Consider the following 25234-nt stretch of genomic DNA (forward strand, 5'->3'; position numbering starts at 1 on the left):
TGATGGCCACGAGAGGTCCTCACAAGGATTGTGACCCAAGTGTGTGTGTGTGTGTGTGTGTGTGTGTGTGTGTGTGTTGGCTGACCATGGAGGACGGCGGTAGAGAATATGTTAAAGCTGCAGACAGGCTGACTCTCTCTGCCTTCTAAACTACCTGGTAGCAGGCCAGCTGTCACAGCACTGCACCCCCCACACTCACACTCACACACACACGCGGCATGTGATACACTCAAGTCCCCAACACCGCGCACACACATGAAAGACGCGTGACAAAGTGACACGTGCGCAGATAAGTAGGTTTGCAGGGGAACCCGCATGTCGGGATGAACTCAAGTTTGCAGTCAACCCTCAGCCAGACACACACAGCGGTGGCGGCGGCACGCACCTGGTGTGTGGACGAAGTAGGCCAGGTAGAGGTCCAGCTCCTTGACGGTCACCCCGATGTGGTGCGGCTGCACGCAGAGGCCGTGGTTGGAGCACTGAGGCGACTTGACCAGCCGCTCGCCGTCCGTGCTCTCCAGCGGGCTGCCCTTGAACAGGATGACCATCACCAGGTCCAGCCGCCACACCTTGTCGGCCTGACGGAGGCAGTCGATGCGGCGGATCTTGCCCTTCTGGTCCGGGTTGGACAGCACGCAGCAGGGCGGCTTCTTCCCCGTGATGGTGAGCACAAAGTCCTCGCGGAACTCGGGCCGGATGTCCTTGCGGAGCTTGGCCAGCAGGCGCGAGGCCCACTTCTGCTTGATCTCGGGCTTCTCCCCCAGCAGCTCGTCCTTGACCGCGCGCTCCTCATCCTTGGTCATCCTCTTCTCGTGCTTCTTGAAGTACTTGCGCTTGCGAGCCTGCAGGTTGAACCAAGTGTAGGAGAAGGCACGGACGTGCGGGAGGAGGGCCTCGATGAAGGGATGAAATTCATCCTGAGGAAAGAGGAGAAGGCTTTGAAACTCAGTGGAGAAAAGCGTCCTTCATTTCACACCAAAGAGCTGAAAGCACTCATCTTTTGGCCAATAGAAATGAGTATTTTCAATGAAATAATTTATAAAGTTAAAAAATGGAAAGAAAAAATAAAAGTAAAAATAAAGAATAAACTCATGAAAACAGTTTAAAATGACCACAGCTACAATAATAGCATTTGCGCCGGCTCTGGTTTTTTTTTTTTTTTTTTTTAGCGAAACACATTAAAATTCCTGCCATGGTTGCCAGAGTAAAGGCCAGAGTCCACTCGGCATATTCCCACCTCAGAGAGTCAGAATGGTCCCCCTAAAATACCTTCACAACATATCTGTGCGCAACAAAGCCCAGATCTCGCCACAGCGCTCCTGTGCCAGCGTTGCCACACACCGGTCGCTCCGCGCTCCCTCCGCCAAGCTTCGCCGCGACAAGACCACTGTTGAAATGTGCCGCTAAAAGATCAGCCATACCATTTCCTATCAGCCTGCGAGGCAGCTCCAACCACACTCACATTTCCACAACACACTGACGGCAGAAGCAAACCACCACACACTGCACGAGCAAGACAGACGGCCTCGGTAGTTACCATTTTGCACTCTCATCATAAACTTGGCACCGCGTTTAAAGCGAAAAAAAAAAATTCTCCTGCACCAGTTTTTTTTTTTTCCTCCCTCGCTCCCCAATGTAAAGCGAGCGCTGGTTTTGGCGAGGGGGTGGAGAATGAGAAGAAAAAAAACTTGGGAGGTTGGAGTAAAATAATTAGGCTGTTGGTGACCAGCAGCGGGGGCAAAGTTTGAACCAAAACAACCAAAGAAAAAAGCTGCAGTGGGACCCCAGCCAAGAGGTCATGGGCCAACAGCCGTGGAAAAAAAAAAAAGTTGCGGGAAGTCGAGTAAAAATATATGGCAGTGATCAAACTTGCAAAGACGCACTTAAAATGGCAAAAATCCTTTGTGCGTTCAAAAAAAAAAATCCTTGGCAAAGTGTGATTGGTGGTGTGTGTGTGATCCCTGGGTCGGCGCAAGACACACACACACACACACACACACAGACACACTGGCACACAGATGGGGGGGCCGGGGAGAGCACAGAATAGAAGGGAAAAAAACAGAGAGGCGAATCAATGTTGGACGAGCGCATACGACCGCTGGCAAAGCCGAGTGCTGCTTCTTTTTTCCCCTCGTCTCTCCAACTCTCTCTCTTTCCCTTTCTGCTTCGCGCTGGCCGTCTCTCGTCCTCTCCGCCGCGCTCTTTCCCTAACCATCGCTTGAGCTGCTGCCAGCACGAGTAGGGCCCACCTATTTGGCAAGGAGACGCCTGTCGCCCAGCCAATACGTTCGCTTCAAGAGCTGAAAGGGAGGGAAGAGAGGGAGAGAGGGAGGGTGAGGAAGAGAGAGAGAGAGAGAGAGAGCAGGTGGGTGGTGGGGTGGAGCGGGGTGGGGTGTGGGGGGTAAGGGATCTCGCAGTCTTGTCCGTCACCGCGCGATCTGCCAAATCGGCAAGTTCCACTGTGACACCGAGGCAAAGTTGAGGGGAGTTGCGACGTCCCCCGCAGGCAGCCATCTTTACTGCGCTCGCCATCGCCATCTTCTCCCCCCCGCTCGCTTCTCTCTGCTTGCATAATGCCACCTTGGCAGAGGATGGCAGAGAAGAGGACGCAGCTCCAGAGCCCGCCACCGGCAGCTGCTCCTGGGTTTCACCACGGCAAACAAAAGAGCGTGAAAGCAACCAGCCGCGCGCCGCTGACTGCAACCACATCCACGGCGGGAAAGCACGGCCAAACCGAAGCGTCCGCCGACCCAAGTTCCACACTGGGGATGCTAGCGTGGCGGCCATGTTGCCTCGCCACTGCAGCGCTCTGATTTGGGGCCGACTCACTTCCCTCTGGTCTGGAACAGCCATGGTGTCGAGCTGAAACACACCTCATCTCGTGGGCGACACGTCAACGGTGAACTCAAAACATTCCCTCGCCGAATGACTAGCTAGCAACTGCGCCTCACACCATTCTCCATTCATGCATCAGCAACAAAGACCTCCACTGGAATCTGAACAGACCCTGGTGATGGCCATGAATGCGCACCAGCTCGGTCTGGGATTTGCACTCAAAATGGCGGCGGAGCAGCCGGGATGGGTTGGGTCACTTGCCGAAAACCGTACGGACAGTTGCAGCTTTCCTCCTATCAAACTGTCTCACAAGGTCCTGAGCACCAGAGAATCCAAATGGAAGTTATTAGAGCCAGAACCTTCCAGGCACGGCGCGACCCAGCAGGTTCCATGAGAGAAGATACTTATCAAAACTGATTTGGATCGTGAAAATCCTCTTGGTCTGAGTGGACCTATCCAAACACCGTTCCTTCCAAGACCACGACCCACTGCAGTGAGGGTCACACAGCTAGTACTTGATGCCGTTGTGTAAGCCACACAACCATCCCACCTCAGAACAAGAGCTGCCAAGCCTGCAGAATACTGATCTGCTGGTTGATCAAACGTATTAAAACAAAGCGGAAACGTCGAAACAAGAAGGAAACACAACGCATGATGGAGGTGGACATGACTTCTGTTGTGTTTTCAACAAAAAAAAAAATCACAAAAACATCACTTCAAGACACAATGTGGGGCACATGTGACGTGATGGACAGTTTTATAAATGTCATTTAACAAATGTCCACCCCAGTCTCTCCCTCCTCCCTACCCTCTTTTTTATAGAGAAGGGATTACAATCCCAAAGTTGTGTTTCAGTCCGGCGGAGGGGAAAAATCTGACTGGCAAGACACTGTGAAGCTGGTTCCGATCCATGCCTGCCATGAGACTAGGAAGTAGCCTGGACCTCAGTAAACTCAGTAGAACAGAAACCTGGCCGTAAAAAAACAGAAGTCAGGATGAAAGAGAAGAGAAGTTGGGCAAGTGGCAACTAGACAAAGGCAAAGCTGCCACCTCTCAGAGGTCATGTGAATTGTTATCGTAATACTACCATAAACAGCACAAAAACAAGGTAAATAAACATCATAACTCGGGATTACACATCAATTACACGTTCCATTTGTGTCAGCCTCAAACTAGCGCCGCACAAGGCTCCAAAACGCCTCGGCGAAATCACAGAATTAGAATAAACAGTCCCGGAATCTTGTGCCACATTGTGTGGCGAAGACTGAAGCCAATAAAGACAAATGAAGTGAACTGAATGGTGAATGGCTGCAGGCCTGGTTTTACCTGCAGCGTCACAAACTGGAGTGAATGACAAACCACTGGCTGCCTGACAAGGCGCCAGGTTTGCTCGCCTCTCAGGCAAAAATTGGAAAAGGTGACCTTCACAGAATTCCAGAGGACGGAAAATATTGTTGCGAACAATATTAGCGAATCAGCTCCAGTCGGATTTTAGCATCAGCCCTGCAGTGAAAGACTCATAACTGATGCCTGGACAAGCATCAGTGATGTGTGGGTGCAGTCACAGGCCTGGTCTCCCTGCAGAGTTGGAATATATGAGGGCTCACGCTCAGAAACATGCCTATAAACTCAAGCACACAGAAGCTGGCACCAGAAAAAAAAAGTCTTTAGGAGCCATGTGGCATATTTTCTGATTTAAAACAATGATTTTAATGTTTATTAATTACAAAAATGCATGTCACTGTCTGCGACAGTTTTGATATGTACAAATACAACGCTGGTATCCAACTCTTATGTGATGATTTTTTGAAGCATGCAGGACCCACACTGCTGAATTCATCATAATACTTTCAGATTTAACTTTAAAAATGCCAATAAAAAATATATAATGGCACTTCTGTCTTAAAAATAAAATCTTGCATAGTTCCATGATTAATTGAAAAACTAAATGTCATTTTAATGACATGTATTCATAGCATCTTTGTTGCATTTTTCTTTGTCCTTTCACCGCTAATTTGAGAGGAAAATAGGTGGGAAAAACCCTCATATTCAGTAAAACATAAATTAATAAATTGTCATCGTGTGGCTAAAATTCTACAAAGTCGAGTTTTCGCTCAAATCTCTCGTCTTTTTCTGACCTTGTCGCCAGCGTTTAAATCAGCACAGAAACCAAGGGCGTGTTATTCATCATTTCATTTCTCCATGAAGAACATTTGGTGACGCACCGAACTCTGGTGTCGCATTAAACACCAACATGTCCCACAGTGGACAGACTCGCCTCACCCGCACATGACGCGTTGTACCATTAAAATGTGGAGCCCACCCGCCACATTAACCCCGCTCTCTGCTCCATTGGAACCACTGGGAAACGTTGATCTATTTCAATGTTGCGCCGTTTTAAGTTGCAGCGCCACGTTTCCTCCGCAGGCCCGTGAACGCAGCCAAATCATTTAAGATGCAGAAACACTCGCTGTCTGTTCGCTTAAAATAAACTGGAGACAAATCAAAGAACCGCGCGGGAGAAAACACGCGCTGGCTGCCGCAACAAATGGACGTTTTTAACCAAAATCGAACAGCCGAAAAAGCTCTCCGAAGCAGGGAAACAGCAGTGGCTCGATGTATTTTGTCGAACTGAAGGCGTCAGACGCCTATTAATGGGTTTATTAAAAGGCGCTAAAATCAATTATGATTTGTCGTTAATACCGAATAATTGCAGTAAATTCCGGGTACTTTTTTTCCCAGCGGGTCGACGCAGTATTTGCATGTAAAAGTGCCCGTTTTGCAGACAAAAGCGGCGGTTTTGGGTGCTGGACTCCCATTCTCCGCACGTCTGGCCGAGACTGACGCGGCGGCTGCCAACTTTGAATTAACTCTTTCGGAGGCGAAACAAAAAGGTTCTTCTGCTTGAATCATTTGAAATGTATACACATATTTTTTTTCCACCCTACTTAATTAACGACGAAGAATTATTTTACGTACGTGTGGGGTCATTTTTTGAACTCCCTTTCCCACTGTTATATTTTATATTTCTTATTTCTCATATTTCATAGTTTGTTTTTTTATTTAAGACGTGGAGCTCAGTTTAATGACTATATAACTATTTAATACATTAAATATCACTTACCTTCCTTTAAAGGAAGTACATTTTAAAAGTTAAATACACGCATTATAAGAGAATAACGAAGAGAATAACGACAGAAATATAAATATATTTAATATGCAGATATAACGAAGACTGTACTTCACAGAGATTAAATACTGTGTAAACTCTCACATTAACACCATACTCCAGAGCAAAACTTGGTAAGCCAAACAAAGGCCGACGTCTCTGCTTGACCAGCTTTTCCAGGCAGGTCGTGACCCCTGACCTGGTGGCCCCTCATCAGGCCAATTAAACTCCGACCTCTTCACCTCTGAGCCCCGCTGCTGCCGACCATCAGCACCCGCCGCACTGCTAGCGCTCTTGTCTGTCCGACCCTGCCCAGCTCACTGAGCGTGCCCCTGAACTGAGCTTGACCCAGGCTCACCCTGACCCCTGACCCTTGTCGCGGGGCCAGAAAGGAGGTGAAACAGACTGGGAGGATTTAATCACTAAGTCAGCCCTGGATTGGTTCAACAGTGGAAGTTTAAAATACAGTGAATTCAATTGTACAAACTGTTCAGGGCCCAAAACAGATCTCAGTTTTTTTTTTTTGGAGTGAAAGGGGAAAAAAAATCAACCTAAATTTAAAAATGGTAACAATGCACAAAATTATATTGAGGGGGCTATGAACTATTAAATAACAAGGACAGACAGGTAAGATTTTTTTTTTGTTCTGAATATTGCTAAATTGGCCCTAAGTCTGAACCCCCTTTCCTTGTGGGTCAGTGTCTCTGGGCGCACTTGTGCCATGCTACACAGTAGCACAGTGATGGCCCCTGTTTGGTTTGACACTTTCCATCTCAGTCCCCTTTCCAAGCGAATTGTGATATATTGCAATATACAGTGCATCCTCCTGATTCAAAATATTTTGTAAACAAACCCATAGATTTGCGGCCTTAAGCATAAGGTATAACAAACATACTCACAAAGTATTTTTGACCGTGTCAGCATTAAATTAATGGTGGAAACCATAGCATTTTCGGGGAGTTAGTAAGTATTCACGATTTCCGACAAATGTTCTGCTTTGCTGACCAGTCATTTCAAAAGCACAAACCAATAAACACAACAACGATGTTCTAAAAACAGAGGACAGAAGGGGCAACAGATCAGGCCATGTTTACATTGTAACATTCATATTCTCGATAGTTTGGTCACATATCAGCTTCATTCATTTAATTTGAATATAGTTTTCACATTAATGTATTCATTAGATTCCATTACACTGCCTTCCCACACTGGGGAGATTATGGACTAAACAAATAAATAAATAATAGTTGTAAAATAAATAAATACATTCATTTCACATCGTCCAGATAAGAACAGGTAGAAAGCACAGTAACTGTATTTGTAGTTTTCTGTATGAAGCTGAAATAAGTTCAGGTTACAGTAAACATAACATGGCCCTGTGGCGGATTGGTGGCGTATCTGCTTGCTAGCAGCAGCTAACGCTAACGCCTTTTGGCGCCCACTAGCATGAACATGCGACGATGAATGAATTACTGAAGCGCGTCCTCAGTATTAGGAAGCCACACTTGTCTGTATGAGCTTTCAAAACACAGTCTTGAGTGTAACTGTAATGTAACGTAGCGTATGTTAGCGGTAGCTGCTAACCTGGCATGACAACCTTGATGTCCCAACATCAAAGTGCCTCGTTCTACCCATCATTGTCTCAGCGTACAGTTGTTATTCCGACCTGCTTTGCAGACCTGTCATTTCAAAAACAAAACAGCAATGTTATAAAAACAGAGGACGGAGAGAGGCAGCGCACATGTGCGAGCGAACCCTCGCAGCAGAAACAGCAGTCATAAACGCGCAGACACTGGATTAGAGCGATGAGCGTGGAGGCTGCCCGCCTGCTCTGTGTGGTGGGAAAGTGATGCGTCGGGATTCGCATGGTTTGCACTTATCCCAGTTTACAAACCAGCACGTTACTATGTGTGAAAAATCTGCAAGCAATTTGCGGTGGCTGCGTGCTAACGTGCCCAGGGTGGGCCAGAGGGGAGCCATGGAGGAAGAGGCACGTACAGCACATTCCAGCACCACAAAGAAAGAGCCAGCCGCTCGGGCACGAGGGCCGAGGCTCGCACACTCACAAGCTCCCGCCTCGCTGCTCCAAATGGATCTCCAATAAAACGGCGTCTCACTAGGACGGGGTTCTGCGCGGTGGAGGGCTGCTGATCAGGCCCCGACAAACAAGCTCCAAGTTTGTCCTCCAGCCCTGACATGTCACTGTGGATTAGGCTGAATCGTCTCCACCAACTGCGCCTCTCACACAGTCCCACAACGCTTCAAAATACAGCTGCCAAAATCCACTGCTTCCATTTGACAGTTTCTGGACTCCAGTTGTGGGGGTTTCCAGCGACGTCGACTTCACAGCCCACAGATTTGTTCTCCATACTGAAGCTGATCTCAACGTGTCTCTGCTTCAGAAAGGCTTCACGCTCTCCGTGTTTTGATCAGGGAATAAGTCACAGTTAGCAGCAAAGACGTTTTTCATGTCACCACCACATCCACCAGGGCTGAATGCAAATGCAACGATGGCAGGAAGGGACACAAACGGAACGCAGACATAGGTTTTACGGAAACATTCATATTCTCAATAGGATATATCAGCTTCATCAGTTTAATTTGAATTTAGTTTTCAAATTAATGTATTCATTAGATGGCATTGCACTGCCTTCCCACAATGGGGAGATTTAAATAAATAAATACATTCATTTTACAACGTCCAGATAAGAACAGGTAGAAAGCACAGTAACTGTATTTGTAGTTTGCTGTGTGAAGCTGAAATAAGTTGATTCAGGTTACAGTAAACATAACATGGCCCTGTGGCGGATTGGTGGCGTATGTGCTTGCTAGCAGCAGCTAACGCTAACGCTAGCATGAACATGTGACGATGAATGAACTACTGAAGCGCGTCCTCAGTATTAGGAAGCAACACTTGTCTGTATGAGCTTTCAAAACACAGTCTTGAGTGTAACTGTAATGTAACGTAGCGAAGGCTAGCTTAGCGGTAGCTGCTAACCTGGCACAACAACATTGATGTCCCAACATCAAAGGCACAGCACAGCAACAGCCAGAGAGCGAGTAGCTTCCCCAGATCGCACATTACAGGTTCATTTATCTTTCTGCTGATTTATAGCCCAACATGGCTCGAAAAACAAAAGGCAGCTGGAGGTGAAACAGAAGAGAAGATTTGACAGGCACAAACCAATACTTGCTCAATCTCGACTTGATGAAGATAAGCCCTTTCTTAAGTTCTGGAGGCCATTTTAGTTTTCATCTCCTCCTCTCCAGAGAGACTTCGCTGGAAGATGAACCATGCAAATCGAGACATGCAGATGTTGGAGATGTCAGTGTTGAGGAGTGTGGAGGGAGGAACTCGCTCAAGTGCATTCCACAACTCCTGGATGGAACATGGATCGTGGTGCTTCCAGGGACACGCCGTGCATCTCACACGTCACTGGCCGCAGCTCTGGAGCGCTGGCCTGCTGACAGACCAAGGAAGACCTCTTTCACCTATAGACTCATGGAAGGCGCCACGTGTGCCACACATCTTTGAACCTTCTGGATCAAGATCTCGCCCCGTCCTCATGACACCCACTCCCGTGCAGCGTGTGTGTTGGGTTTGCTTCGAAAGGGTTCTGGGGAAGGAAACCCGAAGGTGGGACCTTTTTTAAAAGGACTATTTTGGAAATAAATGCAGACAAAGCCTGCAGGAATCCAGTTTCAAACCCAAGTCCAGATGCCTCATTGAAATTCTCCCAGCAGACGGATGAGTGAGAAGCTTGACGGAGGGATTTTTGGAAACAAATACCACGGACAAAGTTGTAATTTAATTGAGTTATTATCTAGAAAAAACAATGGAAGACATCACGTTCCAAGACGCTCTTATTGGATTGTATAATGATTTTCTGCAGCTGCGGTCTGAGGACCCAGAGACGGGTCTAACAAAAGGGAGTCCGGCAGGCCGACTCAGCGCGGCGGCCGGCGTGACGGAGTGTTTTTCTCACAGCGCCGGCCAACAGACGACTGCTGCTCACACGGCTGCCAGTGAGGAGAGGCGACACGAGCGCGTTATGTCCTTCTCACTTGGTCATTCAGAGCCCATGATGAAATCGTGCGGCACAGCGGAAAAAAAAAAAAAAAAACAAGGAATTTCACAGACAAATTTACTAAAAATGAAGTCGCAAGTAACAAACGCTGCCAACGTGTTGGGAGCTGCGAGGGAACGGAATCTGAAAAAGCGAGCGGAGCCAGGGTTTTTGGCAACATTTGGCCGCATCCATTTTCTCCTCAGTGAACGGTCAACGTGACGCTCCTGCCGCCAGCATTCCCTTTGACTGTCGCTCCGTCTGAGGGCTCTGATTCATTTTTCATGAGCGGAAAACCCAAGTGAGTCGAGCAACCTATGAAATCCGCCAGTATATAGGCAGCATTTGATCTCTGATCTATATATTCTAATAAGTTGACAGAGAATTACAGGCATGCTGATTTATGAGCCGCGCAGAGGAGAGCCCTGCCATGAAAAGATCTCATTTGGAATTAGAATTTCAACATGGCCTGAAATGAAACGGATCTACAGATTCAAGTATTAACTTGCTGCTGAACTAAGCTGTAGGGCTTTGCTCCTCTTTTCAAAGCGACGAGTGTAAAAAAGAAAAAAAAAAGAAAAAAAGAAGCCAAAGCTTTTCACACACTTTCCAGAGAAGAAAGTGAGCCGAAACAACAAGATTGTGTTTTCAAACGCGAGACCAAACCAGAGCCGGCGCGGAAGGCTGTTTGAAGGGACAAAGCCGGATGCAAACAGCGATGTCGCCCTGACAGATTGGAAAACATCCTCTTGACTTGAGGAAACTGTTTGGAAAAGGCACACTTGAGGTGGAGGGGGCGGAGGGTTGCAAGCGCCGCCACCACCGCCGCCGGAGCGAGGCCACACTGACACTTTTATTACGGTGAACAGCTCCAGGAGGTTCACACCACGTCCAGAGACACTCCAAACCACTGGAATTTAACACCTGTTTCACACTCAAAACTGGTTCTGGATGATGCATTTGAAGGAAGAAGGACACCATCCTGCATGCTCTACTTTGAGTCACCAGCAGAAGCCAAAGCTCCAACCCTGTTTCAGTCACGTGCGTCAAGACACAGGTCTTTTGCTATCTCAGTGCTGATCGCTGGAAGGAGTCTGATGTACTGTGCATCTTCATGTCCAAAAAAAAGGTGTCAAACCCATGGCCCGCGGGCCACGTGGGAATGAGAATTGAGAATGAAGATCTCAGTTTGGAGGTCCTTCAGTGTTGGGCACCAGAGCTCATTCTTTTTTCCACCTTCTGGCTCAGCTCTTCCAAACAATACACAAGCAATCAGAACTTCTCCACCTCAGATTCTAAGATTCCAACAAACCTAATGATGAATTTTACTCTTGACTAAGGACTGCAGCCCTTCTACTCTCAGTCCTTACACAGTTACACATCTTATCTGACCGGGATTAAAGAAGAGTAAAGGCCTGGCTACTGACAGCGCTAATCCTAAAATAACCTTCCCATGTTGGAGCATGAGTAAACAGAGCGCCAGTGTTTAATTTCTTCATGTAAATCCCCAAATTAAGCCGACAGGCACCTGAGCAAACATGACCTGCACACAGAAGAAGTCACACACACGCAGTACCACTGCAGTTTTTGGTGGAAACCAAACACTCACCGTCGCTGACTGCGACTGGCAGCCGAAAACACAAAGGCCTGAAATCTCTGTGGAAAAACTCATTATGAGCAGATCCAGTTCTGCTGCTGCCAGAGGCGGACACCAGCAGCCGCAGACAGTCACACGACTTCCTCACCTCACGCTGAAGCGGCGGCCGCCACGATGACCGAGGGCACCCAGCTGCGCCCATTACACACGCAGACATCAGCTGTAATGATAACTGGGGTGTGATGGCGGGGGACTGACCCATAACAACCCCAGTCTCGTAGTAGGTCACGACCTCAGCAGGAGGCTCTACACTGAGCTTCTCCTGGAGAGTGGAGCTACAACCCAGCCACTCTATTCTTCCAGACCATGTTCACTGGGTCACTACCAAACGCCTGAGACCACAGGTGAGAGTCCAGGTCGACCATTGTGCTTTAGTTCTTTCTTCATCACAACAGCCACAATGCATCCATCTTTGCCTCATTCAGGACCAAACTTGAGTTTCTCGACTGACCGCGTGGAGCTTATCATATTCTGCTGCTACAGAAGCAATAAAGACTCAACGCACCTGAGAATCACCACGCCACAGTTGGGCCATACACTGTTTAGAACACTGATATTTTTGCTAACTATTGAGGCACTTCCAACCAATCCCTGCCAGACGCTGCACTTTTGTCCAATCATGTGACTTGCCTGCCAATTCCACCAATCACTTGAGCCTCCTTTGGCCCCGCCCTCTACACAGCATGTGTGACATCATGTCCCCTCCTTGTTGAGATGGAGTCATGTGACGAACGCACACATTTGCACCAAATATTGCCGCCAAAGGTCGCGACCCAGACGTGAAGGATCCTGAATCCTAAATATCCAAATTCCCATGATGGAACTGTCGAATAGACAGAAGTAAAAAGCAGAACTGACTAGTGCAGCGTCACCCGAACACTATACGGGGCGGACAAACATGGCCGACCGCCATGAATGATGGCAACTGTCACCGCAAATATTTAAAAATCCATCAAAACTCCATGGAATCCTGGAGCGACTGCCTTTCCTTCACCTGTGTTTTGACCAACGTCACCGCTCTAACAGTAAGTGGCCTTTGATTTCCAGCCTCAGACGGATGATAGATCGGCCCGAGCCGAAATGCCTAGCGTGCTGACTACACACAACAAAAAGTGGGAGACATATGCGAGGCAACCACTCACAGCAGGCCAAGAGAGAAAAAAAGCAGAATAAAAGCTGCAGGAAAAGTAAAGCCCACGACTAATGCCGTGTTGAGCGCTTTGCAATCAGACAAATAAAGGGCCAATCTCGCACACAATCGAACCAGAGACTTAGCCGGTTCTCCTGCCAACAGTGAGGGACCTCCTCTTTCCCAAAACAAGGGATGCACTATTGACAACACCCCCTCTCTTTCTGTCTCTCGCCCTCCCTCCATGCCAGTCTGAAAGGCGTGATGCCAACCTTTTCCACCACTGGGCATGTTGCCCTGCCCTTTATGCAAATGCTCTGCCACTGTCCCTCACTCACAACCCCCACCTCGTCTGGGCGCCTCATTTTTCTGCGTTGCTCTCACGTACCCCAAATATGGGACGTGTCACAGAGCTAGCGTTAAAAATGAAACCTGGACGTGGCGCCAGCTTGGAGACGCTGGAGTGTGGCCCCTTGCTCTGGGCCCCGTGTGAGTGCGGCGTGACTTCTGATCGCATCGACACAAAGTATCAATGAAAATATATATATATTTTAAACAAGGGCACCCTATTTTTGAACAAATATTCATCATTTATAATTATGAAACTACACAGTGACACAGTTTCACTCAATCACACACCAAATTCCAGGACCGGATAAAAGCTATTGTGAGATCAGTCCTCACAGTTTCAATCCAGGCCGACAGAAATGACAAACACAAAGAGCTTCAAGAGTTCGACACTGACCTTTTCTGTTGCACTTGACAAATTGCAAATTGCTGTGCAATATTGCACTCTCATCTCTGTCAGGCTGGCGGCCCCTATGACTATCATAATTTGAATTTATTATTTTTGTAATTTTTCTACACTTTCCTATATTGTTTTGTGTCGTTTATTATTATTGATTTCTTTTTATTTCTGCATTGTTATTTGCAAGACATAAATATAAAAAAAAAAAAGAAAAAGACAGGACGGCATTAAGCATTAAAACGCTGATGAATTTTCTTTAATTTCATGATTTTTTAAAAATAAAATATGGCGTGGCACAGTCCTTAAAATTAAGGTCTCACAGAATGCAGTAAATCGGAATTTTTAACGTTTTACCCTTTGTTTTTAAATTCTAGCGATGGAATTGGATGTGGTTATGACGTCCTTTTTAGTGAAAGTTAACTGTGTTCGACAGAATAAACTCCTCCCCTATTAAGGACTTCTGTGTTAGCATTGTTCACTGCATCCATCATACATGTTCAAGTTCACGTGAATCGCGGCTCTCCACATCCCTGCACAGCAGAAACCTCACTTTCAAGAGAGCAAGTATTTAGCCACGAGCAAAATTAGCTCAGTTTCGTATGTTTGGAATGACAGCTGTGAACCTTTCTTTATTTTTTTTGCTTTTCCAGCATCATTTTTCTGACTCCCTGAAGGATGGAGTGGAACCAGTTTATAAGAAAAAGAACTTAAAGGGCAGCAAAAGCTTTAACGTGTAGCTGGTTAGCTTTCCAGCGTGTCACTATTTTGCTTAAATAAGACACAACATGATGATCAAAATGATTCATAATTCCAGGAAATTATTATTGAGGCTTTTTCAATTATGAATCTGAGACAAATGTTTCATTAACTTTGTTTACAAGCGGAGGAAAACCCACTAGCTTGTTAGCAAGGATGAGGCTCGGAGCGGCCGAATAAACAGCTAGGGTGGAACCAGAAGGAGGCGTCGCCCAAGACAAGAGGTGGCAGCTGAGAACACAGACGGGACGGTGGAGCGACGGCGGCGGGTCAGGAGACGCGGCGTGGGCAGAGCTACTGTTGCTCATGCAGAGGTCAGGATGGTTCGCGAGCGGCAGGGAGAACCATCGCTCACACGGCCTCCGGCAGAAGCCGCCCGACCCATCTCAATCTGCCCCTCTTTCTTTGAGACAAATAAACAGTGTGGGTGGACGGCAGCCGCACCGCAGCAACCTCCAGCGTAAACTCTTCCTGAGAGGGGATACACCAACAAACAGCAAACCCAAACAGGTCGGCTGCAGGCCTCAACACCCTTTCCTCTTCTTTAGGAAACACATCCGTCTTCCCCATTTGGTGTTTACATGCGCACAGATTGTGGATGGCAGCCGCGGTGCCAGTGAGTGAGAGCGTGCGGTGGGCAGCGGGAGAAACAAAGCAAAGACAGGAAGCTATAAAAGCATCGTGCAGCGGGGTCAACAAGGTCTCTGCTCCCAGTGGGAACAACATCAGCAGCGTTTGAATGTGGTCTGGTCTGTCGAGGCCTGCCCTGTGATGGACTGGCGACCTGTCCAGGGTGTCCTCTCCCCTACCTCTGGCCCCGGGTAGCTTTGGCTAACCACCACTGACAGACAGCCACCCGGCCCTTCGGACAGTTTATTGTCATCAGTTGACCTCTGCGTGTTTTTGAATGGTGGGAGGAAACCAGAGGGCCCAAAGGAAGCCCACTCAAGTACACAGGGAGAATGTGACGCCACAGAGAAGACAGAGGTTCGCTCCAAACCCATCCTCACGCTTGAATCCAACCTCCAGAACCCTCTGGGATCAGCAGAAATCATGTGTTTGTTTCTAGACGGATGAACCCACCACATAACCATCTGACTCTGTCCGTGTTCCATTGGGCCATTTCACCGTCTCCATGATAGCAAGCTAGCCTCAGCACTACAGCCCTTACAACCCACCCTCACTCCAGTGGTGTAACATATTGACCTTGGTAAAGTGGGCTTGGGTCCTACACTGGCACCGGAGCATGTGGCATGGTGACTCCAGGGCGATTGACTGGAATAATAAATGTTTTCCTTCCTGTGTAGCGGAGAGACGTTGGGAAGCTCTCTTCACTGAGTTGCTATATATAAAGGCTATAGGAAACACACGGCTCTAGATACAACTGAAATGGTTTGAGCGCCATCTCACGGCTCACAACCCCAACCTCCGTCTGTCTTAGATGTGACGCACTGCCCACGGCATCAGCATGTGCCGCAGAGGGGGGAAGAACCATGCCGTCACCATGCAACGCTGAAGGCTGCCTCTGGCGTCAGTATCAGTATATATGACCCTCAAGTTACGTTCACACCAAACACGCTACATGCAGAACAAAATCGTCACTGAAGTCGCGGTAAGAAGGCGGGTCTAATGGAAGCTCCTAATGGCAGAGAGGCAGAATGGCAACTCTTGATCTACAGAGGGAGTCTATTAAAAGCAAAGACGGATTTGGACGCCGCCGTCTCTCAGTCCATCAGAGGAGCGAGCAGGTCAGCGAAGTCCAGCAACTGCAGCTGTTGACTTCTCTTCTGTTTTGCTTCTTATTCTTGCTGATGAATTCTCCCTCTCTGCACGTGTCAATGGTTGCGAGACATGCATTGAACATATTCCCGTACTGTAGCACAACAGTTAGCAATAGCACACATACAACTTTCACCTAAAAAAAAATCACAATTTTACACATAAAATACTGCTGAATATGACCAAGGCAGACACCTGAGCACAAAGGCAGGCAGCTCACTGATGCTGCTTCACTGAGCCAACCAGAGCCCAAGATACTGAAGCGTCCAGAGAGCTCGCACCTCAACCACCGAGCCCATTGTGTCTGAAATGAAAGGAATTCAAACAAAGTAGCTGGAGAATCCCATGGGCTTGTGAAAAATCCGTGACGTCATTTTACATTGACTCGTTAGAGAGTCAGGGCTGGCGTGTCGTCACAGCGCCACCGCAAAAGTCATGAGAGGTATACAGTACACGTGCGCTGGAAATGAATGAAGCCTTTCTGGAGCAGCGAGGCTCAGATCAGAGCTCCTAACTATGGGATTTGGTGCTGTTGCCTTTCTCCCCCTGGAGGGAGTAATTAGGTTAGGGAGGACAACTGCCGCATTGTTTTAACAGAGGAGGGATTGTGCGGGCCCCAGTCCCACCAGCAACATGCTTCCCTCGCAACACAAATGCCAAACGGACCCTGCCGCGCTCACAAAGCACTGGAGGAACTCATTTCAGGGACTCGTCGGCTGGGTTTCTCACAGAGGGACTGAGGAGTCAGAGCCAGTGCAGCAGTGTCGGGTGTCCTGGTGTGCTGTTGCACTTGTGGGATCCTGGCGCTTACTCTCTCCTGGCGACGCTCCTAACTAGTATAATATGGTTATGATGCATTTACATTCCTTCCAATCCCAGAGGAAACACAATCCGGCTATATCGTCGGTTTCAATCAGGCCCGCCGTCCAAGGAAAGTAAAAGGAGAGCACAAACAATGGCGGCTCCAAAGACTCTCCCCGAAGTTTACTTCCAGTTTGTTTAAATTCTCCCTCCGCTGATTGATCGAGAGTAAATCCAACTCATTACGCTGCTTTGACAACAGACAAAGAGTTCTTTTACAACTATTTTGGTGAGCACCTCATGAGAATATGGTGCTGGTTCCCGGTTCCTCGCTGGAGGACTTGAAACAATAAGGGCAGAAATATGGAATGTGTGTGTGATTCCTGCAGGTGGCGCGGAAGAGGGCCGTAATGAGGACGCTTCGGGTTTCACTGGACCGATGGGATCCAGAAATGGAGGACAGCTCTTCTGACCATTTCCTCCCCGTCCGAAGATTAAAAAGAAAGTTCAAACGGAGAACCACCGCGGCTGTACAGCGCAGGCTGCAGAGCTCCAACATCCCAGTCCTCAGCACACTTCTAACAACTTGTATTGTCAGTTTTCCTGCCATCATTTCTCATTTAGGAGTCGTATTTTTAAAAAGCCACTCAGCTTCAAGGACCTGGAAAACAAATCCGACCACTAAACTTCATACAGAGATGCCACCATTGGCATCGCTGGCCATTTTCAAAATGTCTTCCGGAATTAGCTTCCATTCAAGGGTCAAGGGTCGTATAACACAGATGCCAACTGAGGTCTTGCCAACAGAGTTTAAGCCGACTGCTGCGGTACTTCCTGAAGAGCTCAGCTAGCAACACTCTTCTGACTGAAGAACAGCTCTGGAACCCACAGGAATTGGTGGCTAAAGTGAGATAAGGGGAATCCAACGATTGCATTACCATTGTTGGACATTTTTTAAAAACATGAAACAGCATTTTTTCCACGTTTAACTTTCACATATTCATTCATATGTTTCCAAGTTTTCTCTTTCAAGTTATTTCTTTGGCTTCCTTTTTCTTGTTTACATAGGGATTTAAATTTAGTTCAAATGAATTTAGAACTTACTTATTATTTATATTTATTCATATTACTAAGAACTTTTATTTCCTGTTCATGTCATTTATTTTTGTTTTCTTGGGTGTTCATTTAAAACACTCCTTAAAACCTAATTTTATATTGACTTTTAGATTTTTATATTGTGCTTAAACTGACAGTTTTTAATATGTTTTTCTCAGAACCATAAAAGACATGAATTTCCCCTAAATAATTTTAAATGGCCTGTCACCTACAGTACAGCACAAATAACAGGGTAGACTCCATTGACGATATTACAGTATAATAACTTAATAGAGAGCACAGAGACACCCAGAGAAGCAGAGCACAGGGTTCGACAAGACCCAATAATGAAGGCAGGAGAAGACAAATCTGCTCCATCTGTGTTTTATATCCAGAAATCCTCGACCGGCGCTGAATTTTCCAGACTAATACACAAGTTTCCGTGAAACTGGCTGGTGATCCTGCAGCTATTTTCTGTGCCTAAACAGAGCAGAACGTTTACATGCGAGTCCCTCGCAGACGCAGCTGCCGCACTCCTTAAATATTTGACTTCAGATGTATCCGGTTTTTATTTGTATGAGAAGGTTTGTGCGACGGTGCTGCAGCAGAAGGCAGCACGTACACAGACACTTCCACACAGGCGGGCGGTTAATAACGCGCAAGCGCCCGCCCCCTGACTCTGTTTGCTCGCAGCTGCCAGGCCTCCTCAAGAGTTCACCCAAGGTAAAGAAATGTTCGATTATGCAACAGAGTATAGATTTTTCCAGCGCTGGCTCCTCTCCAACTTCCTGCTCAGAGAGTGAGCTCCAACGGGGTGACGGCGACGTGTGTCACCACACAAACGTTGGAGGGAAGATTGTGTTTCTCCTCGCCGCATGTGAAACTTCATATTGTTCCTCTACGCTGAGAAATTAGGTCACAACTGTTTTCATTACTGCCTGACTTGCGGGTTCATGAGCCTCGGAGCGTCAACGTTCCTCCACCCACCCCCAAGACAGGAAAAGATTTCCCCGCACACTTTAACCAGATAAATGCCAGCGTCAGACTCTGCCTCGAAAAAAGGTCAAGTCAGAAGCCGAGCTGAGGGAGAGGAGTTGCAGCGTGGACGTCAGGAAGCTGGTGATCCACACAGGAGAAGTTGCACGAGGTTTCAGCCACTCGATCTCTGAAACTTGGCTTCATTATTGAGACTCAGACAAGAGGTGTGACTACAAACCGAATGGAACGCAAGTGAAATCTCAGCAGGTCTGAGGACATTACGCAGCCCATTCAACCTGATGAATGGGCTGCCACCAGCAAGGCCCCTGAACTACACATGCATGAAATGATCATACGTCTTCAGAGTTGCTTGTTGAATGTGTGTAAAACTGGATCAAAATTCAGCGCAGTGTTGCAAGTACCGGAAACAAGTCACAAGCTCTGCGGCTGCAGTATAGCGTAGAGTATAGCAGTGTTTTAACTCCACCAATCGCTTGCGTCTCCTTTGGCCCCGCCCCTCTACACGCATCATATTCCCTCCCTCCTTGTCGGCGGCGAAGGATCCTTTATCCATTCCTAAATTCCCATGACTGAAATGCAGAATCGAGGGAAGTAAAAAGCGGTACTGACTAGAGCAGCGTCACCCGAATACTACACAGGGCGGACGTAAACAAACATGGCCGACCTCCAGATCCATCTCCCTCCGACCCTGTGCAACATGTCAGCAGCTCCTGTTTCATTTGGCTGGATGAAGGAGGCGCCATCATGATAAAACACGCTCACGCTGTGAACGACACGCTTCTTCGCCGCGTTGGGGTCCAGCTGACATCACACCTCAGCTCACAGAGGTTCAGCCACATCACAGCCAGTTAGCTTGGGTTGCTTTGACTTTAAACAGAATTCCGCCTGTTCATCATGTGACCAGCGACTGCTCTCCTGAGCCCGACAGGTCAGCGAGGAGTCGCGGCTCAGACTTGACTAATCAGGAAGCTGGACGGTGTATATTTAGCGCGCCGACATGTGGGTCAGACAGTCACAGTGATCTGCTGACACCACACCGACTCTGGGGCCACCATACCTGCCACAGAGCAAGCACACAGCGCCGACACCTCCAAACCTCATCCAGTCCAACGTTCACACTGAGACTCGATGACGCTCACTTTAAATACAGTCTGTTGGTACAAGCACCACAAAAACCACGAATTAAGCAATTATTCAAATGCAGACAAAGCTCAAACACTTCATTATGCTGCGACAGTGATTGTTAGCCTGTGAGCCAATGAATCCTAGACAAAACTGCAGTGGAACTTCCAAGTTTGGCTCCGGAATCTTCAATAACGCATGTAAATATTTTGCTTTTTTAAAATCTTTTGCATTTAAAAAACACAAGACAATAAAGAAATGATGAAAAGACAACAAACACGGATGTTGCATTCACTGTCCACACAACTGTAGGAACCTGTTCACTCCAGTGTATCAAGAACAGTTTACTTGACACTGCAGTACCGTAAAGCCTGGTGCAGAGGGGCCACAGAATTTTAGCCACCTGTTTCCTAGCTGGAGCCATTTATTCCTGACCTTTGAAGTCGATCTGACCAAAATAAAAGTGTTTTCGGAGCTGACTTACAGCCTCTCTCAGACAACAAAAGGCGCTGCTGTCGGGGGGAGAGCGCTCCGACGGTAGCGTCCATGTTTGCGCAGATATTTCTCCTTGATTAAAAACAAGAAGCGTAAACAAATTACTGTCAACTGTCGCTTTGTTTGTTGATCTTGGCGAGCGCTGGGATTGACTCAATATAAGAACAAAGACGGCTCAGAAACATTTTCCAGTCTGTCTTCTTCAGGAGTTGTGGACTGGAGTCACACACGTCCCCACACAGCCGTCTCATTCTTCGCTCATGAAATCACCTTCACTGGAGCTCAGGGGCTCCTGGGGGTTTCAGCTTCTACACTGGATCTTGTTTTTTGAGATGCCGTCCGCACAAGCGTGAATTTTGTTCCGATGTTGCGTTGGCTTCTGAAGCCTCTGCACCGATCACAGAGGGATCTGGCTTTTCCCATCAGCTCCTGCCTGTTCTCTGCTTGTTCCACCGCTTTTGAGTCCTACAGCTGCAGGAGTTCAGGCAATTCACTGAATCCCACACACCTGAGCGAGTGCTTACAACATGTATTTACAGAAACTACTCCACATATTCAACCTGTTTCAGTGAGTCACAGTGCCTTCAGGAGAGTATATGTTGGAAATCTGCCTGAGTCAAAGTGACTCAGTAAACAGGAAGTGTGTCTAACTCATGCAGTGCCTTTGACTTGACATAGAGAGAAATCCAATTGACTGGAAGAGTCAAAGCAGTAAACTGATCTCAGTTGCTCGGCAGGATTCATCACCGATCAATATATAATAGATGTAATAGATTCTCATGGTCCACGATGACACAAGAATCTCCACAGGATGTGGAACCGAGTCGGGTAACTGGACACCGCAAACTATATGCAAGGCAGCCACAAGTCTGTCTGACTCGAGGTGCTTGACAGCTTCGAACGTTCCTCCAACTCTTGCTCACGTCTCTGCGACTACCGACTCTATAGAAGTGGTGGAATCCAACTCATGACGCGACTGAATCCCACCCACCTGAGTGAGTTCAACAGACTTGAGATAACAGACCCAAAGTGGCTCCAACTTGAAGGAATCCCAAACTCCCTCAGTGAAGCTTCCAAGGCCCCGACAGGAGAGTCCCACAGATGTGAGAGAATCCCACTAGCAGAAGATGAAAGGACAGACTCAGGGAGTCAGATTAAAGACCACATCGAACAACACGCTTGTCATCAGTGAGCACAGGCCTGAGGAGGATCCAGCGACCTGAGCCGAGACTCGGCCGAGCCTAGGTTCCAGCAGCAGCATCAGAGGAGGAGGAGAAGCGAAGGGAAAGAACAGGAGCAGGGGCCGCTCCCTCTCCACGCACCCACACCCCCGCAGCACATGCCTCCAAACAGCCTGAGCAACCCCGGCTCTGGTGTCTGGACCCCAGCAGGTCACATGACTGCTCCTGCAAGTGTTGACCAACAAGAGCTCCTTCAGGTGAGCTGAACCCACAGCACTATTTTTGGAATAAGGAATATGGAATAACGGAAACAATAGAGGGACAAAAAACCCTGTAGATAGAAATGTTTAAGGCCTGCATCTCATTTCCTTTTTTTTTTTTTATGAAAAACAAATTCTAGAACACAATTTAGGTGGACTAAAAAGAATCAAAATAAAGTCAATAATATTTCAAATATGACACATGAACAGACAATGAAAAAGGATTTCATTAAAAATGAAATTAGAACCATTAATTCACAGCATTGAGTGCAAGACTTGTTATTGAGAAGAAATGTTTATCAAAATATTATAATAAATAAAGAAAAAGAGAAAATCTATGGGAGGTTAAAAGATAACCATGCAAAAATATTCTCATTAATTTCGGCAGTTAATTTTATGAATTACAAAATGTAACTCAGTTAAAAAATAAATATATTTTTAATTACAAATTTGAGTGTCAAACAAAAGTTTGCAAAATAACAAATTAAAAATGTAATTCATTTATGTAAAAAAATAATTTAAGGAGCTATATTGGATTTGAGTATTTTTAGACTAAAAAGTGAATAAAATAAGAAAATTATAAATTAAAATACATTTTAATAATAGTAATAATAAATGAAACAAGGAAAACTGTTTTGGGCTAAAAAATAAATAATATGGATATGAATGTGAGTTTAAAGATTATTGGGAGATAAAAACCAAGATGGTCGCATGAGAGAAAAAGACACTGAAGACAGCATCACAGTGCTTTCACCAAAATAAATGGAAGCAGAGAGTCAAGCCTGCTGAGTCATGAAGAAGCAAAGACAACAAGCACATTAGAATCAAAACCATTTGAAGTTCTGGTCAAACCGCACGGCTCTGCTCTGAACCTCACTTCTCACTGCTGCCGCACCAAGTATTCCGTCTTCTGCTGTTTCTCCTGGCTCAATTATGTAATTTAGCACCAGTGTGAGAGTGTGTGTTCAGTCGCCATGGCAACAGCACAACATATCGGCCGCCACAGAACCGCGCTGGGCCTGTGGGCTCTGACGGGACACTGCCAAAAACTAATCCATGCCAGAGGTGACATGAGCGAAGGAAGAGTGAGGCTGGTGAAGACAAGAAGATGACACACACACACACACACACACACACACACACACACACACACACACAAACGTGGTCCTGGATCAGGCCTGGTCTTCCTTTAAAAACACCAGGGCAGCGGCTGGATATCCTCCCATTCTTCAGTCTCCCGTGGCAACATCAGGAGGAATCCATTCTCCACGGATGCTGAGGCAGCTGCGCCAGACTGTCGTAGACACACTCGCCTCGGCTCCGCTCGGCAAGCCGCGCCGGAATCAATGAGAAACTACATGCCTCTTAATCCAACTGTGTATCGCCTCCTGCCAAGACGCCTATTGTCGCCCGGGCCACCGAACAAGCGCGGCACATTACGCCACAAAAATCCCCGGGGGAGCAGGAGACTCGGTAACGTTCGCACCCAGTTCCGTACCTGCTAACAAGCCTCTGTGCCAAACGGACCCATAAAAACATCAGATGATTTGCAGAATATTGAAGCAAGATGTTCTCGTCACGCGGCATGCTAATGCTATGCTAATACGTTAGCGCTAGAGAAGCTTTGAGACAGGAAAATGAATACTGCTACTGTTCGCTGTTTAGCAACAAACAGCTGCTCACTCTCGAGCGACTGACTGTATATTTGAGTGAAGAACACACACGCTACATTAGAACAACAACAACTCGGCTTGGCATGGGCAGAAATGCTAACCTGCTACCTGCTAGGGTTTATCATTATTGTTTGGTGCAAAAATAAAAGAGCCCAAAAAGTCATAAAAATATGTGGTCATGTAAAATCCTGGCGGCATCACTAAGATGACAGCAATAATTCAGGCTTTATTTCTCTTCACATCTCTATTTTGATACTTGTAATGGGAAACAATGGTCCGGGCTACTTCTCTTCCTGTTTTATTACGATCTGGTCGAATGAGACTTTTACTGCGGCACGCGACAAAAGCGTTTCCTGACGCGCCCGCAGGCTGCAGCACAGGTGGACGGCCACCCCAGGTCCGGTGGTGGAAGGCCACGCCCCTCCGTCCCTGTAAAATTAACAAGGCATTTGAGCGCCTGTTTCACCGTAATTCCGCTCATTACATCCCAGTCTACGCTCCATAAACACAGCTCCATGTGCAAAAACACTTGAGCTTAATTTATCGGGCTGGTTGTGTGGCGGCGGGCTGGCGCGGAGCCGGCGCTGTGGCATGAATGAATTAGTCAAAAGGAACATGGTGTCCCTGGCAGCCTCTGGCATCATGACCTTCTGCTGTCCCGTGATGGAGGGGAAGAGATCCCACTTTTCTCTGCAGCGCACACGTGCACCCCGCTTTCATATTCCGTCCTGCACGTGCACGCTCCCAGCCACCTCACCGGGTCGCCCCCACCTGTCAATCAAGCGCTCGCTCGCCTGGCCAGAGAGCCACGGCCTCCACTGGTGGCTTTTGTTTTCACTCCCATCCACACGGATACGTCGCCTGCTTTTCCTGACCCTCAAGCACAGAGGCGTGTCTTAATAAAGACGCGGCTTATTTGGCTGTTTATTTACCAGTCGTGTGCCTAAATATGTCTTAAATTCAGAAATGCCCGGCGCTTGTGTTGACTCAGACTGAGCTTCCATCAGATTTTAATCCCGCCAGCAGCTGTTCCGACTCATTTTTCCAGACCTTGGGAAGAGAGCGGAGGGGAGGGGAGCTTTAAGGCCAACTCAGCACTCTGTGAAGAGTTAATTCACTTTCCACGTGAAAACAAATTAGCTCATGAGTCTTTCTCGCCGAGATGAAATGATGACGTGTTTTCTGTGAAAACAGCGCGCTCAGATAAAGAGATTATTAATCTGGGGATGGAACACAAACACCCCACGTCCTCTCGGACAAACGCTTCGCTCTGATGACAAACGTGAGAAGTGCCGCAGGACCCCGAGTGTCAGGGCCACTTTTACACTCAAACAGTGCCTCAAGACGTCAAAAAAGCTGGAGTCAGCCCACCCAAAACTGCGGCATTAGTTGACATTAAACCTCCTGTACGTGTCAGTAGAGAGGAAAAACAATAGCTGCTCCTGCAGCACAACAAAAATGGCACCCA

The 25234-nt window shown here is 47.3% G+C and overlaps 1 protein-coding gene across 18 annotated transcripts in view; it reads right to left on the reverse strand.

Moving 5' to 3' along the window:
- nfixb (nuclear factor I/Xb) overlaps positions 1-25234 on the reverse strand; it is a 124477-nt gene that overhangs the window by 81980 nt on the left and 17263 nt on the right. For 6 of the 18 annotated variants that reach the window (XM_053850793.1, XM_053850795.1, XM_053850798.1 and 3 more), the window contains one exon: positions 386-917. In XM_053850793.1, coding sequence (XP_053706768.1) covers positions 386-917 — 532 coding nt within the window. The other 12 variants (XM_053850799.1, XM_053850805.1, XM_053850796.1 and 9 more) reach the window with 5 other exon arrangements.

Source organism: Synchiropus splendidus, chromosome 19, assembly GCF_027744825.2.
Source record: "Synchiropus splendidus isolate RoL2022-P1 chromosome 19, RoL_Sspl_1.0, whole genome shotgun sequence".
NCBI lineage: Eukaryota > Metazoa > Chordata > Actinopteri > Syngnathiformes > Callionymidae > Synchiropus > Synchiropus splendidus.